Source organism: Primulina eburnea, chromosome 12 (assembly GCF_022965805.1).
Source record: "Primulina eburnea isolate SZY01 chromosome 12, ASM2296580v1, whole genome shotgun sequence".
NCBI lineage: Eukaryota > Viridiplantae > Streptophyta > Magnoliopsida > Lamiales > Gesneriaceae > Primulina > Primulina eburnea.
This window is the reverse complement of record NC_133112.1, coordinates 34,036,006-34,056,469: the sequence shown is the minus strand read 5'-3', so window position 1 is coordinate 34,056,469 and position 20,464 is coordinate 34,036,006. Positions and strand designations below refer to the sequence as shown.

Below are 20,464 nucleotides of genomic sequence, written 5' to 3'. Positions count from 1 at the left end.
TTCTTTAAATGATTATGATTAAGAATTTGATTTGATTTGATTTGTCTCACTTTTTGATTACTTTAAGAAAGGAATTAAAGTCATTCAAAATCGTAATAAATCTCTTGTGAGACAGACGATCTCATATATTTTTGGCAAAAACTTGTGTGAGACGGTCTCACGGGTTGTATTTTGTGATACGGATATCTTATTTGAGTCCTCCATAAAAAATATTACTTTTTATGCTAATAGTATTACTTTTTATTGTGAATATTAGTAGGGTTGACTCGTCTCACAGATAAAGATTCATGAGACCGTCTCACAAGAGACTTACTCTATATTTTTATATTTGAGACTAATTAGTCATGTTCATGTTTAAAATAATAAATAATATTTTTTTATAGATGGTTCAAATAAAATATTTATCTTATAAAATTTATCTTATAAAATTGACTCGTAAACTCGTTTCACAAACTTTTTTAAAATTACAAATATCAGAGTACTTTATGTTGGGATTGCTATATAAGATATTAACTCGTTCATCTAATTTTTTGTATTCAGAATATTGTTTAATAATAAAAATATTGTTTAATAATAAAAATATAATTCATATTTTAAATATCTAATTACTTTTAGCTGCATTTGTATTAATGAATTTGAAGCCACCTATTTTAAATTCATAATAATAAATATGTTGATTTATTTGGACAAATTCATTTGGCAGTTAATTTCAAATATAAAACAATTATTTTTTTATTCATTGTAATAAATTTTCAAATTTATTTTAACATAGAGTTATTTCTTTTCTTTTTTCATAAAAAAATAAATTTATGTAAAAGAACTCCTAAAAAATCTTTAAAATCAGAAAATTTCCAATTTATTTTTTAATTTTAATTTCAATTTTTTGACAAGAAAACAATAATATTTATTTAAAAATTGACTGAACATATACGCAATGAGTGCACAAAGACTAATAATATATTATTTTCCTTGTGATATTCCAAAATGTTGTGATCATATTGCCAAACATTTGAATATTCCTACAAAGAAAGCATGCATGAGTGTGGGAAGTCGATTTTTTCCACCGACTCAAACTTTACAATATTTCAACAGAAAAAATATAAATAAAATAAAATGTTTTTTTAAAAAATAAATACAATAATAATAATAACAATAATAATAATAATAATAATAATAATAATAATAATAATGAGCTAAATAAAATAATACACCTAATCTCAAGATTAATTAACACAAGCTCTCCCCCTTCCCCTTGTTTTCTGCTAATATATTTGATTGATCATTTTCATTAACCTCTTGGTTTTGATCAACAACTGCGTAGTCTCCAGTCAATTCTTGTGCTCTTCGGGCCTCCATTTCCCAATCCGTTCGGAGCAACACGATCATCATTGTGACCATACATGAAGCTTGCGCCGCCAAAAGGCCGAACCAGAGGCCCTCGAAATCCAGTTTATAGTAGAAAGCTAACCCCACAGCCACCGGCATTCCGACCAGATAAAAGCATCCCAAGTTGATGTTTGCTCCGACTTTAGGTCGAGCCGTGCCCCTCAACACCCCGCAGCCCGTCGTCTGCGGGCAGTTCCCCAGCTCGCAGAGTCCAATTATCGGTAAAACGAGAGATGTCAAAGCGATTATCTCTTTATCCTGAGTGAACATTCTGGCCCAGATGTTCCTTATCGATACTACAAAGAACAGGGCGGAGAAGCCCAGTATGAAGCTGCCGGAGAGCCCCACAACAGCAGCGAATTTTGCCTTTTCGGGCCTGCGTGCTCCTATCTCATTACTTACTCTTGTTGACACGCTGAAGCTGAGTGAAGATGGGAATATATAGATTAATGCAGTGGTTTGAATCAGTATTCCCATTGATGCAACCGTTGCTTTTGGATTGAGCAACAGCCCACATAGCAAGATCATTATTTCGTACCACCACCATTCGAGACAGACCGAAATGCAGCTTGGAATGGCTAGATTAAGAAGAGGTTTCCAGCCCTTAAAGCATTCAATAGATAATCCTCCCCATGTTCTTTTGTACACTCCAGAAAATAGTATATAGACCAATAATAACAGAACGAGGTTTATATTAGTCCAAACCCCACTTAATGCAACTCCCTTTAAGCCTAAACTAAGCTTCGAAACTAGGAGATAGTTGATAGGTACATGCAAAAGAACCGAAATCGCAGCGCAGAATGTTAGAGGCATGGTTATTGACTGAGTTCTCAGGTAGATTCTTAGCGGATGCAACAAAGCTTGAGCGAACAGATCAGGCAAAGAATAGAACAAATATTCTTGAGCTCGCGTAGCAATTGCTTTATCTTGTCCACATAAGAGGAGAATCTTTTTCATGTTTAACCACATAATGGATATCGGAAATGAAGCGAAAAATAGTAAAAGTAGAGTTCTTTGCAAAGAAAGACCAAGAATCTTGTATTTCTTAGCTCCAAAGGCTTGTCCGCATATGGGCTCCATTCCCATGGCTAAACCGGAGAGGATTGAGTAACCGGTGATGTTAGCGAATCCGACTGCCAACGAACCACCTGCTAAGGCCAAGTCCCCCAACCGTCCTAGGAAGAGCATCGAAATCATCGACCGGGAGTAGAGAAGTAGCCCGGTTAAGATCATCGGTAAGGCTATTTTGGCTATGGAGAGGGATTCTTGAACAACAAGCGAGAGATGAATATTGTTGGGTTTTTGAGGTTGGATTGTTGGTGGTTGGTGGAGTGTTGGGTTTTTAGGGATCAAGCAAGTGAACATGTCGGTTTCTTGGGTTTTGGTCGAGCTATGAGGAAGATCCACATCATTGTTATTTGCTTGTTGATCATTCGATGAATTGGCTTTCATTGTGGGAGGATTATTTGGTGTTGCTTGTTTGCACATTTTAAGTATTTTAAGTGAGAGGGGATGCGCAAGAGTTTGGGGGATTTGAAAGAGTGTTTGGTGGTGGATATATATAGCGGTATATATTGACTTGGGGCATCGATTATTGGCGAGACTAACAAATTCTTTGTCAATTATACAAATAAAATTTTTTACTTTGGTATTTGTAGCATGTGTTGTTTGGAAATATATTGTGATAACTCTTGTTCCACGTCTTAAAAATTAAAGATTTAAAATAAGTTTATAATGAGCTACAATAGGCTTCTATAGCAACTTGGGTTAATAATTTTCATAAAACGAGGACGAATATGAAGTAGTTTTTACATGTGCTCATTGTACAGTCACGCAGACACGAGTACGGGCTCGAGGCGTGAGGAAAGAACTTAAATATTAGGCAGCATAGCCACCAAAAAATTAAACCCCTACAACAAAAATGTACAGAAAAATATTGCGAGTGAAAACGTCGAAATTTCAAGACGAAGTAATATTAATTAAGTATTACATTTAATGTAGGATTACTGGGTTCTAACATTTGTACGTACTATAATATTGTTGCATTTTCTCATAGGGCCAAGTTGCATTCGCTACCCATTGAAGAAAAAAATCGAAAGAACACAATTTTAATCGATGTTTTTAAATTACAGGCACGAATTATACTGTATTAATTATATTTCGTACTCTTTTGACTTTTCATGCTTATTCCGACTTAATTTTTGTTTAATTTCGATCGCTTTTGGGAATATCTGTCACACCTTAATATATATTATACTAGAAATGATTTATTTTAAGAATTCAAAATCAATAAACATTGTTGAATTAAACCCAATCCTCCGATGTTTAAGCTAGAGGCGGCCAGGTGAAGCAGCTGGTCCTTGGTTTTTATGTGTGTCGGGTAGCGCAGGCCATATATATTTAAGTGCGAGACAATTATTTAAATGAACTAAGATTCTAAAAAAATCTAGTTTGTGTGTTATTAAATCAAGATACCAAGTCAAGATTTGCAAATTTTGGTCATATCGTATATAGTCAAATCATTAAACTATCAATCTGTTCAAATTCAGCTAGAGGGTGCTTACTATTTGGGTAGTGCAGAAGATTATAAATTCCAAATTCTAAGTAATATTCAATAAATTTAGCAGTTTTCGATGAAAAAGATAAAAAAAATCAAGTTAGTGTATGAAAAATCAAACATTGACAAGTTGCATGAGTAAAATAAAAATAAAAAACAGATCAATTTACAGGATTAAAATTGTAATTTTGTGTTCTTTCATTGAGTATCAACGAAATTTCGGACTAGATAAATAAAAAAAGAAAAAGAAAAGATGAGATTATTGCATTAACAATAATTTGGACTATTGGATGATCAAAACTTTATGTATACTAATCGGCATCATGTTTTTTCGTTTTTTTTACAGTAAACTGAACTCCTCGAGCCAAACTTAGAGAAATACAATGTTTGGTATAATAATTGTCTTGATTTGATAGAGTCATCGAAACATGATATTTGTGTTGCTGTATGATTTAAAAGATTAGAGTTTCATCATTAACACCAGCTATAAATTTTGATAAAACGGCAAACATTCGATTCTATAATTGATATAATAATTATCTCTGCTTGGTAAAACAATCGAGACGTGATGTGAGAACCCGAATTCCTAACAGTAGCTAGCATATTTCAGAACCTAAGAATTCTAGCAGCAACTAATATTCCAGAAGCTGGTAGTTTCCCAGCAGACAGAATTCCAACAGTAGAAGAGTTTAGTAGCGTGAGATTCCAGCAGACAGTTACTGATTCAGATTATGACTTGTAACTGAAGCATTTAACATGGAATAAAGTCTGTTAATGGTACGTTATGGCAGATTATGGCTATTAATTAGGAGGCTAACAGTCAGAATTTTACCTGTAAATAACACCCTTAAATCTCTGAATTGGTGTTACACAAATCTTGAGTATCACTTGAAAATTCGAGTTAAGAGAGTGTCTTTGTTCAAGAAAAAAAATCCAATAACGAGAACAACAGATTTCTGACTTCAACCAAAACTCCTAGCAAATTACTGTAAGTGAGCTTATGTATAAATATCTTGAAATCAGTTTTATAATTCTTGTTTTGAAGCAAAGTATATGTATTTTGATTTCTGATCTCTAATTTTTGAAGCACTGAAACCTAGTGAACTAATGGTAGGCATATATATTTTGAAACATTACTGATTCTTGATCGCTGATTACTGACATCACCCTTTAGATGAGAGAACATATAGGGGACTGATATCAGTTTAGCCATATAATTCATGAACATGCTCAGTGCTTGCTTGCTAAATTTTGTGTTCTGAAATCTGAATACTGATTCTTGTTATTACTGAATATTGATTCCTGTTCTGAAAGTAAGAGTTTCTGTATATTATTTGTATTACTGTTTCTGTTGAAAATAATTTTGAAAACTGGGAGTTATTCCTGTCCCCGCTTACTGAGTGACGACCATATCACTCACCCACCAAACTCATCTCAGATAAGAACGAGGAAGAGTTGTTAAAAGAAGAAGAGCATAATCAGTTTTGGGGCTGGTGAAGATGGCTGTTGTTTTTCAATTCTAAGTTATGTTGTTGCTATAAAACATTAGTATTTGAGTTCGTATCAGACAATGAATTATATAGTATTATGAATGAAAAGACTAGTTTCTGAATTTTTTACTTCTGAGGTTTGTTGTTTTCGAATGTAAATTTGAGAACAGTGCTTGTGTCGACCAACCCCATCTCTGGGGCGTGACACATGACACGTAATGTTTGTGTTGCTGTACAATTTAAAAAATTACAGTTATATTATTACAAACTTTTAGTAAAACGATAACAACTTCTTTTACACATGCAATGAGTTTTCTAGCCTACGGTGACAGGGGTTATCCAGACAAATAAAAATAAAAAGGAATATCCAGTGATAATACATCTGTTGGACGGTCCTTGGTGGGCCCGATCAATCCAACGGCCTGTTATTGGCCCAAGATTTGACAAAAAGAGAGGTGCGGGATTCAGTTTATCAAGCCAAAATTCAGTCCATTTTGTTGTCACACGGCGCACAGAAAGTGAGACTTTATTTCCACTTCAAAAAGATAAATTATGCTGGCAATCGACATATGCAAGAGATAGAGAACGACTCATTCAGTCTATTTAGACTCCTATCGTTTCTTTTTAATATTTTTTTTTCCCTCAATTTTAATCATTGGTTCAAAATATCAGACATTTTTTTCCAGTCGGCATTGCATAAATTGCGAAAATCGTTATTACAAGTAAATATTTTTTGTGGAAATTTCTAGTATAATCTAAATACAGTTCAACCAGTGATGAATCCTTGGCAAGTTCGATTATTTTAATACAATTTAAATCAATCATCAATGAAAACGACAAGTCATGAGACTGACTAAACAAAATATTGCTACTTGATAAAATAATTGAATTACGGAAACAGAAACATAGAATAGACGTAAAAGGAAAGCTTGCCCACTTCGAATTGCTACTTGATAATTAATTGAATTTCAGAAACAGAAAGTTAAAATAGACGTAGAAAGAAAGCTTGCCCACTTCTTCTCCTGCTCCCGCTTCTGGCACATGTTTGGTCCTCAAAATAATAATGAAGTGTCACAATAGGAGAAAGGGGATCAGCTCTTGCTTTTGGAATTTTGTATCAATTATTTTAATCTAAAAATTATATGGTCTAATGGTCATGGGGTCAAAATTTAACTAAATAATAATAATATAACATAGGATATATTTTTTTAGGGAAGTTACGATTGTCTTTCACGGTATTTTAAAATATTTGAGTTGCATTGTTATTATTGTTACACAATATATCGAATGGTATAGTCCAGAAATATTTTAGCAAAGAAACCAGCGAAATATATAGTGAAGAAAAACAGTAGAGAAAAGCTTGAAATAAAGCAAACTGAGACTTGTATGAAATACAATATCTTTAAAAAAGATTTGTCCTTTCCGGTATGTACTTCGAAGATCGTCTTGGACGTCTGTTTCGCAGGAGAGTAGGTCTCCTGTGAGACGGTCTCACGAATCTTTATCTGTGAGACGAGCCAACCATACCGATATTCACAATAACAAGTAATACACTTAGCATAAAAAAATAATAATTTTTCATTGATGATCCAAATAAAAGATCTGTCTCACAAAAAACGACATCTGAGATCGTTTCACATAAGTTTTTGACTTCGTAGGATACAACGGAACAACCAGCAGTGACTTAGCTCGAGACACTACTACGACGAACTGAAAACGTACATTTACTTTATCATCGAGATTTAACGTAGGCCAAATGAAAAGCTAACAATATGAAATGCAAGAGAATACTTGAAAGAGATAAGATTTTCATATGTTTGAAATGAAAAAATAAACACACTACTTATAAACCCCAAAATACACACCAAGAGTCATGCAAGATTAATTAACTCAATTAATCTTCACATTAACTCAAGAAATGAAGAGTCAAAACTACTCAATTAACTCAAGAATTCGGATAGCTCAAAGACACTCCCACATTAATAAGACATAATTTTTATTCAAACTCTAAATTTGATTCAAATTTCCAACAACCATTACATTATAACTTTTAGTAAAAAAAACAAACATTTCATGTCACATTAACGACTTTTATGAATTGGAATTGATATAATTATTTGGCGAGAGCAATGATTTTTTCTTATTAAATACGGCTCTTGGACTATTCTATGGTTTAAAAAATTAGAACCGTACGATAATCACCACCTGTCCACCTGGGTGAAACTGGAACAGTAAGATGCCATATATTTTGTTTTCATGAGTTTCTAGTTGATATAATTATCGGAAAGAAGATTATTAGGGTACACCTCTGTCTAGATATTAATTGAAATATGACTATTGTAGGGTACGAGATAATCAGAGTTACATTATTAAAACAAAATAGAAAAATAAAGCGACTTACGTTCGATACTAAAAACAAAAAAATAAAATTTTGATTAAAAATATGATGTATGAAATTTAAAAAAACAAAAAAGAAAGATATAAATCTACTGGCCAAGAGTGACTCGTTCCTACTTGGTCCTCAATCCTCCAGGTCAATAAGGCAACAGTAAATGTGAGGGCCATTGGACGGCAAGTTCATGGCTCAGCAACAGTAAGTGGATTGGTTATTTAATTTATTTCCACGTAAAAAAGACAATGTTTGTGTCATATACGCGTGGAAATTTTCTACAAAACGGGATATATATATTAATATATTCCCACTTTTTTTTTTTACACAATCTTTTTTATAATTAATTGGATTTATATTTAAATAGAAGTTATATTATAATTATAAAAATTAATGAAAAAGCATACTACAATTGAAAATGATTACATATTGCAATTTAATGATTATATTTAAATAAGATCATATCATAATAGTAGAAATTATTGAGATATTAAACTGTAATTTTGAAATTATAAAACAAAAAGATAAAAATAAATAAAAATAAATCATGACATGCATCATTTTGTTTCTATATAGAGATTCTTCATAAATAGTAATAGATATACGCTAGAGCATGTGGTTGCTTGCAATTAAAAAAAAATATTTTTAAAATTGTAAAGATTTATGTAAAATAAATAAATTTAAAATATTTCTATGCCTTTGATTTTTTAAATATTCTACATTTTGTCGGTATTTTGTAGGAAAAAATTACAATTTTAGTCTTATAATTTAACATGTTTTGTATCTTAGTCGTGCGATGTTTCAACGTTCTTTCATCTAATATCTTGGATTTTTCAAAATTTCATATCTCAAATTCAATCTATCCATTTTGTCACGCCCCGAAACTCGGGATTGACACCGGCGTCGCTAATCAATCACAAAATCAAAAAAACGACAAGCCTCGTAGCACAGTATAAACCGAAACCAGTTTATTTCATAAAAATCGCAAAAAAAACAATCACTGTCTTTACAACTGAATAATTTGAATAAATGTGCGGAAGCGTTTACAAATAAAATAAACCAACTAAAATCCTTAAATCTTGCAGCATAATTCGAATATAATAATTTCACCAGCCCCAAAACTGGTCCGACTCTTCTTCCTCGACCTGTTCCTCTGATTTATCTTCAGTTTTATCTGGGGAGGTGTAAGGGGGGTGAGTATTTTTGGGAAATACTCAGCAAGTGGGGGCCGTTCGAGTACACAACAACATGCATATAACAATTCGAAATTTACACACACACACCATGCATAATCTGACTCATATCACATTCGTATACTTGACCTGACACTGAGATTCCTCTACTTTCAATGGTTTACTGACGTCAGTCCCTAATTTTTATTCCTCTAAGGGGGCGAGGCCGAATCGGTTATATCCCCACCGTATGAGGGTCATGTCATAGTTGGGATTCCCTCCCATATCCAGTCGGATCCTCACAGTGTCAACATAAATTCATGCAGAAATCATAACCAGAAGGGGTAGAACAGAATTGTACTCGACTGAAATTTAATAAAACCGAAAATACATGCACCGAAATACATGCACCAAAAATGCAACGATTTTAAAACAAGCCCACTTACCTTAAGCTTCTTGAAGAAAAACGTAAAACTCCGGTGGCTGGACTGCGGCAGCGCTTCGCCGTGCACGAAAAAAAATCCTAAGAAACTAGGTGTGTTTCTCGAAAATTGAGAGAGAATTGGTGTGAATTTTCGAGATCCATGCCCTCCTATTTATAGGAGTTGGCTGCTATCCTGATCGTGTATCAAATCGCGTTGATTCTGAATCAAATCTTCATCTAAAATCGTGATCAAATCTATATCTAAATCGTGATCAAATCTTTATTATTCTTATCCTAAATTTCGAAAATATATAATTATATCCACGCTAATTTTCGAAATTAAGCATTGCCCAGTCTGTGAAATTTCGACTTTTGTGTCTAATTCCCAGTATTCGGTATATTTTTGACTTCCTAAAATAATAAAAATTATATTTCTAAAATCCCACAAATTTGCTGACTTAAAACCAAATTTTATTGGTATTTTTCCACAATTTAAATTTTGATTATTCTCCTAAAATCCTGGTAGTTAAACTTTTAACTTTTTTTCCAGTCTGTAATTTATCGTGTAGACTTTTCCCTCTGCCTACTATTTTCGAAAATCACTTAATATTCTCCAATATTATTTTCGAAAATCCCCTTAATAAATCCTCAAATATTCTGATAAACAAGATACACACGATATTATTTAATCCTTGAGTTCAAAAAAAATCACAAATCCTGAGAATCTCCAAAATCTTGATACAAAAATATTATCGTGACCAAAATAAAATCCGGGATTTTACATCCCTCCCTCCTTATGGGAAGTTTCGTCCTCGAAACTTGGGTTGGCTTGGTCTGAGAAAAGGTACGGGTATTGGTTCCTCATATTTTCTTCTAGCTCCCACGTGGCTTCTCTTTCAGTGTGGTTAGACCATTGCACCTTGACGTATGGAATGACTCGTCGCCTTAGTACTTGGTCCTTGGAATCCACAATTCTTATGGGAACTTCTTCGTACTTCAGCTCTTCTCCCAAGTTACTTTCGATTACGAGCGGTTCTACTTCCAACACGTGGCTTGGATCTGAGATGTATTTCCGCAGTTGGGATACATGGAAGACGTTATGAATTCTGGACATGTTTGGCGGTAGGGCCAGTCTGTATGCCAGTGTGCCCACTTTCTCCAAAATTTCAAAGGGTCCTACATAGCGAGGGTTTAGCTTCCCAGCTTTACTGAATCGGACAACTCCCTTCATAGGCGACACTTTTACATAGGCCTTCTCGCCAACGTTGAACTCTACTGGCCTTCTTTTCAGATCCGCCCAACTCTTTTGTCGATCTTGAGCTGCCTTGAGTTTCTCTCGGACGACTGTAACCTTGTCTATGGTTATCTGTACAAGCTCAGGTCCCACTATGGCTTTCTCTCCCACTTCATCCCAATATAGAGGTGACCGACATTTCCTTCCATACAGAGCTTCATATGGAGCCATCCCAATACTGCTGTGATAGCTGTTATTATAGGCAAACTCGATCAATGGCAGGTGGGTGCTCCAATGGTTACCGAATTCTAGGGCGCATGCTCGCAGCATGTCTTCCAAGGTCTGAATTGTTCTCTCAGTCTGTCCATCGGTTTGAGGGTGATAGGCCGTACTAAGAGTGACTTTCGTTCCCATGGCCCCTTAGAAGCTCTTCCAAAAACGCGAGACGAACCTCGGATCTCTATCAGACAGGATGCTCACTGGCACCCCATGTAATCTCACAATGTTGTCCATATACAGCGAAGCCAACTTATCGAGACTGTAATTCATACGAACGGGTAGAAAGTGTGCAGTCTTTGTGAGTCTGTCTACGATCACCCATATACCGTCGTAGCTTTGCCTGGACTTCGGCAATCCCACTACAAAGTCCATGGAAATATGCTCCCATTTCCACTCAGGGATTTCCAGGGGTTGCAGTAATCCTCCAGGTCGCTGGTGTTCTGCTTTGACCTGCTGGCATGTCTGACATCTGGAGACGAATTCAGCTACATCTCCTTTCATGCCATTCCACCAGAAGCTGTTCTTGAGGTCTCTGTACATTTTCGTACTGCCTGGATGGACTGAGAACTTCGACTTATGTGCCTCTGCCATTATCTCCTGACGAAGGTTGTCACTGTCGGGCACACACAGTCTTCCTTTCATCCATAGGGTCCCTTTGTCATCAACCCGATGATCTTGAGACTTTCCTTCTCTGACTTGATCTTTTAGTTTGGTCAGTGCTGGGTCTTGATCTTGGTTTAATTTGACGATCTCCCGCAGACATGGCTGGGCTGAGAGGGAAGCTAGAGTCACTTTTCCTGGGCCCTTCCGACTTAGCGCATCAGCCACTTTGTTTGCTTTACCCGGATGGTAGCTTATAGTCAAGTCGTAGTCTTTCAGTAGTTCAATCCACCGTCTCTGTCTCATGTTTAGTTCCTTTTGGGTGAACAGATACTTGAGGCTCTGGTGGTCTGTGAAAATCTCACACTTAGCACCATAGAGATAGTGCCTCCAGATTTTTAAGGCGAAGACAACCGCTGCTAGCTCCAGATCATGAGTAGGGTAGTTCTGTTCGTGCGGTTTCAGCTGCCTTGATGCGTAGGCGATCACTCTCCCCTCTTGCATTAGTACGCATCCCAAACCTTCCTTAGAAGCGTCACTGTAGATGGTGAATTCCTTGTCTTCAGTGGGTAAGACTAGTACTGGCGTGGCTGCGAGCTTTTCTTTTAATGTCTGGAAACTCTTCTCGCAACCTTCGTCCCAGATGAACTTGGAATTCTTTTGCGTGAGTCTAGTCAGTGGTATGGCGATTGAAGAGAAACCTTCAACGAACTTTCTGTAATAGCCAGCCAGTCCAAGAAAGCTCCTGATGTCCGTGGCGTTCTTAGGTCTTGGCCACTCTGTAATTGCCTCGACTTTCTTGGGATCCACTGATACTCCTGCTTCTGAGATCACGTGCCCTAAAAAAGATACACTTTTCAGCCAGAACTCACATTTCTTCAACTTGGCGTAGAGTTCTTTCTCCCTTAAAGTCTGTAGTGCGATGCGGAGATGCTCTTCGTGATCTTTTTCATTGGGAGAATAGACGAGAATGTCGTCAATAAAAACCACTATGAACTGATCCAGGAATGGTTTGAAGACTCTGTTCATTAGGTCCATGAAGGCTGCAGGCGCGTTGGTTAATCCAAAAGGCATCACTGTGAACTCAAAATGCCCATATCTTGTCCGAAAGGCTGTCTTGGGAATATCTTCCGCCCTGACCTTCAATTGATGGTAACCTGTCCTCAGGTCTAGCTTAGAGAATACGGCGGCTCCCTTAAGCTGATCAAATAGGTCGTCTATTCTCGGGAGGGGGTACCTGTTCTTGATAGTAATCTTGTTCAATTCTCTGTAGTCGATACACAGTCTCAGGCTCCCATCTTTCTTCCTCACAAAGAGTACTGGTGCTCCCCATGGGGACACGCTAGGTCGAACTTGCTTTTTGTCCAGCAATTCCTGGAGTTGCTCTTTTAACTCCTTGAGTTCAGCTGGTGCCATCCGGTAGGGTGCTTTAGAAATTGGTGCTGCACCGGGAACTAGATTAATTTCGAACTCGACTTCGCGGTCCGGAACTATCCCTGGGAGTTCTTCTGGAAAGACATCCGGGAACTCACATGCTATTGGGATGTCTTCTATTCTCAGTTCGACTTCTCCTTGCACCTCGCTGACCATTGCTAGGTAGATGTCTTCTCCGGATTTCATGGCCTTCCATGCTTGTGAAGCGGAAAGGAGTGATTTTCGTTTCTTGGATTTACCGTGAAACACGACCTCTCCCTGACCTGGGGTTCGGAGTTTGACTTCCTTTCCTTTACAATCTACTATTGCATTGTTTTTGGCTAACCAATCCATCCCTAAGATGATGTCGAAATCGACCATGATCAACTGTATCAAGTCGGCGCTAAAAGTCTGATTATTGATACTGATTTTACAATCTCTGTGAATTTCGTGGGTTTCAATGGCCCTACTTGTAGGTGTAGCTATTCGAAAGGGCTCGTTTAGTTTCTCAGGCTTACATCCTAACTTCTTAGCAAATCTTTTTGACATAAACGAATGGGTAGCTCCACAGTCAAATAACACATAAGCAGGCACTTGCTGAATAAATATGGTACCTGACACGACATCGTTTGCGTCGTCCGCTTCCTCTTGCGTCATAGCAAACACTCTAGCGTTAGGCTGATTCTCTTTTGGTTTGTTGGGGTTAGCTCCCACATTCTGCCCAGTTCCCCTGTTGGGCCCAGCTGCTTGATTGGTGGCGATAGGACATTCAGAAATTCGGTGTCCCGGTTTTCCACATCCGAAGCACGCTCCACTGGCCCTTCGACATTCCCCAGGGTGTCTGAAACCGCATTTTGGGCACGGTTTGGGTCCTTGGTAGTTGGCTGCTGAGGTTTGCCCTGAAGATGGTCTGCCTGATTGGTTCGGTTTCCTGAACTTCTGTCCACCCTGTGCAGACTGATTGGCAAGAGGGCGCTTGTTCTTAAACTCTCCCTCCCTGCGGCGTATATCTGTTTCAGCTCGGATAGCTGCGCCCATAAGATCTGAAAAATTGGCGGCCTGATAAACTGCTAGGGCTGACTGAATTCGACTGTTCAATCCTCTCTTAAACCGGTGTAGTTTCAACACTTCATCCGCCATGATTGCCGGAGCATACGACCCAAGGGCATTAAACTGGGATGTGTACTCCACCACTGACATATCGGGGGCTTGAGTGAGATTTTCAAATTCACTCAATTTCTGCAATCTGACTTCCGCCGGATAATACTGTCTCAGGAATGTTTCCCGGAAGTTCTGCCATGTAACTGGTCCTGTAGCGATCATGGCTGGTGAGACTGCTTCCCACCACTTAGCTGCTCTGTTTTCTAGGAAAGGCACCACCACATCCACTTTGAGTGCCTCAGGGACTTCTAACAGTCGCAGTTGAGTCTCGACATTCTTTAGCTAACTCTGGCCAACTTCAGGATCGGCATCCCCTTCGAAGGTTGGGCACCTGTTTCTGCGAAGGGACTCATAATGGAATTTGACTCCATTCGGCGGTGGTGGAGGAGGTGGTTGATTAGCGTTCGGGTTTACCAACCCTTGCAGTGTGGTCGCTACTATGGTGGCTATAGCCATTAGATCGGCTCGGCTTAGGCCGACTGCAGGTGGTGGTCCGTTCTCTTGTCGATTTTCTTGCCTATTTTCCTGCTCATTTTCCTGCCTGTTCTCGCGATCAGTGTTAGCGTAACGTGGGTTGCGGTTCTGTCTTGGAGGTCTGCCAGCCATTTCCTACAATCGCAAGTTCTAAGAATTTGTACGAGTAGGTTTTATGAAATAGATTGCGCAGTAGTAAATTGAAATCAATGGAACAAATAAAATATTTTATTGATTTCTCAAAATAGATGAACAAGACCAACCTAAATAAATGAACATGACCAAATCTAAAAATAGATAAATGTACTGAACAAAAGAAATGTAGCAACAACGGAAACAAAAGAAAATTGGTTCACTAAATGTCCTAATCTGCTATCTCGCCATTTCCCACTGCCATATCAGGTGGGGCTTCTTCCTCCTCGGGTTCTGGCATCTCGGGGTCCAAGAACTCTGCAAGATGCATCTGGAGGTCTTGATTTTCTGACTCCAACTCCTCAATCCGCTCCTTGTGGGTCAGAATTCTTCCTACCGCAATATCCAACTAACTTCTTACTTGCGCGCAGTTTGCATCCTTCTTCTGAATGATCACCTTTTCTCTTTCCTTCCTTTCGTCTATCTCCTTGATAAACTTTTGGTTACACTCCGATAGTTGCGTGACCACGTCCCATGACTCGTCAATCCTCAGCTTATCTCTCTTTCGTGCTTCAGTTAACTCGGTAATGCGCTTATCCATTTCCTCCCTTGCCTGCTTGGCTTGACGCAGTGCTGTGACTAGTGAGTCTCGAAGCTCGGTATTATGTTCGTTGACGAGCTGGAACATTTCAAATACCTCATTGATTCTTTTCTCTTTTACCTCCAGCTTGGCCGTCAGGTCCTCCACCTGTCGTCTCCTCTTGAAGTTGGTAGCCCTCATCCTTCTAACGGTTTTCTCATGGTTTCTGAGGGCCCATCCGCTAGAACTCATAATATTCTGGGTGTGCGCGTAAGATTGGTGGCCATCCAACTGAATCGATTCGGTGAGAGCAATAGGCGTCACTTTCTTACGGGCGGTGAGACGCGTACGAGACATTTCCTGGGAACAATAAAGAAAGGAAATGCTCAGAATATATAAAAAATATAGGACAGAATAAATATCAAGAATTTATAGAGCAGGGTATCGAAATTTAAATATTTTCGAAAAATAAAAATTTCCCGAAAATAGGAGAATAAAATCGGCGGGTTGACTCGCTGAATTCGGACGAGTTGACTCGCCGGGTTGACTCGTCGGATAACGGTCGGAGCACAAGCGTATGACGGCGACGGCGTAAGGGTCACGGAACCGGTGACGGAACGTCAAAATTCGGCCGGAAAATCTTCTAATTTGGCCGAAAACGTGCGCAACTCGCTAAATATCTCAAATTTGGGGGTTTTTGATTTCCTGATCCGATCCTAAAATTGATTGGTTCTAAACGTTACCCATGGATCATATATCGTTCGGTAAAATTTAATTTAAAATCGGAGTAAGATTGATAGGGTAATTGGACCAAAATATTTGCGGCGATTTAGGGTTTATACGAGAACTGGTAGATCTAAAATTCTCGTCGCATACGGACGCGAAATCCAAAATTGGTTGAGGGCTTTGGTTCGTTTCGTCGAGACGATTCTAGAACAGGTCTCCGATCGAAAACGCGTTACCGGAAAGGCCGGAATCGGCGGAAAAGTTCGGCGGCGCACGTAAGGTGCTGTTTGGCCGATATGCGAAAATTTCCGAAATTTTTTTTTTTGAAACTCGTTTCTTCCACTCGGATTTTACAACCTGGCAGCTCTGATACCACTAAAATGTCACGCCCCGAAACTCGGGATTGACACCGGCGTCGCTAATCAATCACAAAATCGAAAAAACGACAAGCCTCGTAGCACAGTATAAACCGAAACCAGTTTATTTCATAAAAATCGCAAAAAAAACAATCACTGTCTTTACAACTGAATAATTTGAATAAATGTGCGGAAGCGTTTACAAATAAAATAAACCAACTAAAATCCTTAAATCTTGCAGCATAATTCGAATATAATAATTTCACCAGCCCCAAAACTGGTCCGACTCTTCTTCCTCGACCTGTTCCTCTGATTTATCTTCAGTTTTATCTGGGGAGGTGTAAGGGGGGTGAGTATTTTTGGGAAATACTCAGCAAGTGGGGGCCGTTCGAGTACACAACAACATGCATATAACAATTCGAAATTTACACACACACACCATGCATAATCTGACTCATATCACATTCGTATACTTGACCTGACACTGAGATTCCTCTACTTTCAATGGTTTACTGACGTCAGTCCCTAATTTTTATTCCTCTAAGGGGGCGAGGCCGAATCGGTTATATCTCCACCGTATGAGGGTCATGTCATAGTTGGGATTCCCTCCCATATCCAGTCGGATCCTCACAGTGTCAACATAAATTCATGCAGAAATCATAACCAGAAGGGGTAGAACAGAATTGTACTCGACCGAAATTTAATAAAACCGAAAATACATGCACCGAAATACATGCACCAAAAATGCAACGATTTTAAAACAAGCCCACTTACCTTAAGCTTCTTGAAGAAAAACGTAAAACTCCGGTGGCTGGACTGCGGCAGCGCTTCGCCGTGCACGAAAAAAAATCCTAAGAAACTAGGTGTGTTTCTCGAAAATGGAGAGAGAATTGGTGTGAATTTTCGAGATCCATGCCCTCCTATTTATAGGGGTTGGCTGCTATCCTGATCGTGTATCAAATCGCGTTGATTCTGAATCAAATCTTCATCTAAAATCGTGATCAAATCTATATCTAAATCGTGATCAAATCTTTATTATTCTTATCCTAAATTTCGAAAATATATAATTATATCCACGCTAATTTTCGAAATTAAGCATTGCCCAGTCTGTGAAATTTCGACTTTTGTGTCTAATTCCCAGTATTCGGTATATTTTTGACTTCCTAAAATAATAAAAATTATATTTCTAAAATCCCACAAATTTGCTGACTTAAAACCAAATTTTATTGGTATTTTTCCACAATTTAAATTTTGATTATTCTCCTAAAATCCTGGTAGTTAAACTTTTAACTTTTTTTTCCAGTCTGTAATTTATCGTGTAGACTTTTCCCTCTGCCTACTATTTTCGAAAATCACTTAATATTCTCCAATATTATTTTCGAAAATCCCCTTAATAAATCCTCAAATATTCTGATAAACAAGATACACACGATATTATTTAATCCTTGAGTTCAAAAAAAATCACAAATCCTGAGAATCTCCAAAATCTTGATACAAAAATATTATCGTGACCAAAATAAAATCCGGGATTTTACACATTTTGCTCAAGTTAGAATAAAATAATTGAAATCCCTGGTGTTCCTCAATCATATTTATTTGTTTTAACTTCAAATCAACTTTCCAAACTTACTCATTCGATATAGTCATTTAAATCAAAATCTATCGATCCAAACACAAATTTATTGATTTAGCTTAACTTTGATTGAAATTGAAATAATTGTGATACCCTCCGAATATGGGCCTTGTCCGACCCGAGCCTATCAGAACCTCGCCCTTAAAACCAGGGTTCGGATCATCCTTAAAAATACACAAATCGACAACACATAGTACTGTCAATTGTTAGATGTGTAAACTTCCGGTTTATATATTTGTGATGCATTGCACGTAGATTACGTGTGTGTGTGTGTGTGTGTGTTAATATGATTAATTTGGTCATTATAACGTGGAAAATGAGGTTATCTAGTGTTGTGTTTGGATACCAAGTCCGCCAGCCAAGTCATAGGTTTCTTTTTTCGTGTGGACCGCAGGTCAAAACAATGTTCTTTTCGAAGGATCGGTCATTTCAGACCATGTAAGACGTGTGTTTCACGTTATGAAAATAGCTATTAATGGTCATTCTTCCACCTATTATTTTGTAAAAAATATTACATATAATAACATCTCATTAGTAAAAAGAGTGTGCCAAATCGATACAGCACGACTAACATGCTTTATGAATCAGGGTTGCATACATACTATCAAGAAGCGGATGATATTTCTGTAAAAAAAAGAAATAAAGTAGGAAAAAAGTCAAGTTATTGAAAGTCTAAATTCTGACTAGTTAGAGAAATAAAAGCCAATTAAAATTAACGTGATGAAGTTTAATTTATTTATTATAATTAATCTTTACCTCAACTCAATGTTCTAAATGGAGGGAGGGGGCTGCCGTAGCGGAGTGGTCAGTGACTGTCTACTGCTTCGGCCGCCTTGGCGTTCTGGTCCACCGACATCCTATTATTTTACTACAGAACAAGGCATTCTTGCCAAGACATTGCGGACGATGTGATGTTTAGAGGGTTGCTTTTTTTTAGTAATTTTTTATAGTTATATAATCATATAATATAATTACAAATAATCATCACTTTTCATGTAATGCATGTAATTAAATAATTTTTATGCATAAAAAAAATTTCATACAATATAATATAACTTAGACAAAGTATAAATAAATTTAGATAAAATGCAAATAAACATATAAATGTAAACTAACAATTAGATAATTAAAGTGGTGCCGGATGGCGACGGTCGGAGGCAAGGGATGGCTGATGGTGAAGGACACTTGAAACAAAAAATAAATACAAAAGACAATTAAAGTTGTTTTAATTATATTTAGGGTTTTTTAACCTGATTGACTTTGACTGATTTTTAAAATTATTTGACTTTGACATTTGATCAGAATTTTAAAATAATTGACTGCTCGTCCACCGGATTGCCTCGGACCGTCTATAGAGACCACCATAGACAAAGACAGAACGGTCAAGGAATACCTACCACCTAGACACCGTCTATGTGACCGTCTCGATCGCTATTTAGAACAGTATCTCTACTCGAAGTGCCAATAATTCTTGTGTGTGCATCATAGGACGACTGACCGTTTATAATGTAACAAGTCTGACTCATTTACACAAGCTGAATGTTTCTGTAGCTCTTTGTGTCCACCTACGTTAGACAACAAGACGGTGCTTGATCCTGACAACAAGATTCGAGAAGAGTTTTCAGGCTTATCTTTGATCACTCGCAAATGGAAATTCCCGTCAAAACTTCTTATTGTCAATCCGTTTATCTTTAAATTATTCAATTTAATATTCTTTATTAAACTGGAATATATACACCTAAATCCAACCTGAGGGATATAAGAGCAAATATTAGATGGTTCTGATCATTGATCAGCACTCAAAAAAATTTAAAGTAAAATCAATATTTTAAAAAATTGAAGCAAATCAAATGATGATTTTATTGAAATAAATAAATACATTTTAGTTGAACTTCTAGAAGTTATTGTCGCAGAAATATAGTATGAATTGGAGTTGGAAAGTTAAAAATGTAATCTACAAATGCATGAGTGGAACTACTAAAGCCTATCGTGTGTTGAAACATAAAAAGACAAAAGAAACAAAGGGGCATCAATAATTTCCCTTCCTTTAAACTTTTGTGTTGTCGACTAAGGACACTGTCTAATTTTTCGGCAGTCAAGAACAGTAATGTGAATACAAGGAAATAATTTCCGACGGGTAGATCCCCCATGGATTTCATTCTACCGTCCTAATCTGTTGGCTACTCCTAAGAATTTGTGGTTTCATGCTTATATCATTACTCTACGTTCTGCTAAAAAACTTAACTTCAGAGTTTTTTAAATTACAGGCTTTCGAAAAAGACTAATAACTTACATGAATAATACATATCGATTATTTTAAGCTTTTTTTTATTTGGTACGAGAGCTCAGGATGGAACATTCATGTTTCTTTCGCCTAGAAGTCTCGTAAAAAACTTTACATTTTTTTTTTGCTTGTTACCTCTTAGCACAAACATCACTCCCAAGACCGGACCTGATG

The 20,464-nt window shown here is 37.3% G+C and overlaps 1 protein-coding gene across 1 annotated transcript; it reads right to left on the bottom strand.

Moving 5' to 3' along the window:
• Positions 1–1,030: 1,030 nt before the first annotated feature.
• On the bottom strand, positions 1,031–2,902 carry LOC140807657 (protein DETOXIFICATION 49-like). The gene has a single exon (XM_073164606.1). It carries the CDS (start codon positions 2,872–2,874, stop codon positions 1,228–1,230), a length of 1,647 nt encoding a protein of 548 aa, XP_073020707.1. The 5' UTR covers positions 2,875–2,902; the 3' UTR covers positions 1,031–1,227.
• Positions 2,903–20,464: the final 17,562 nt, after the last annotated feature.

Coding starts and splice junctions, on each gene's coding strand:
- LOC140807657 (XM_073164606.1), bottom strand. CDS start 2,874: ATGTGCAAACAAGCAACACCAAATAATCCTCCCACAATGAAAGCCAAT.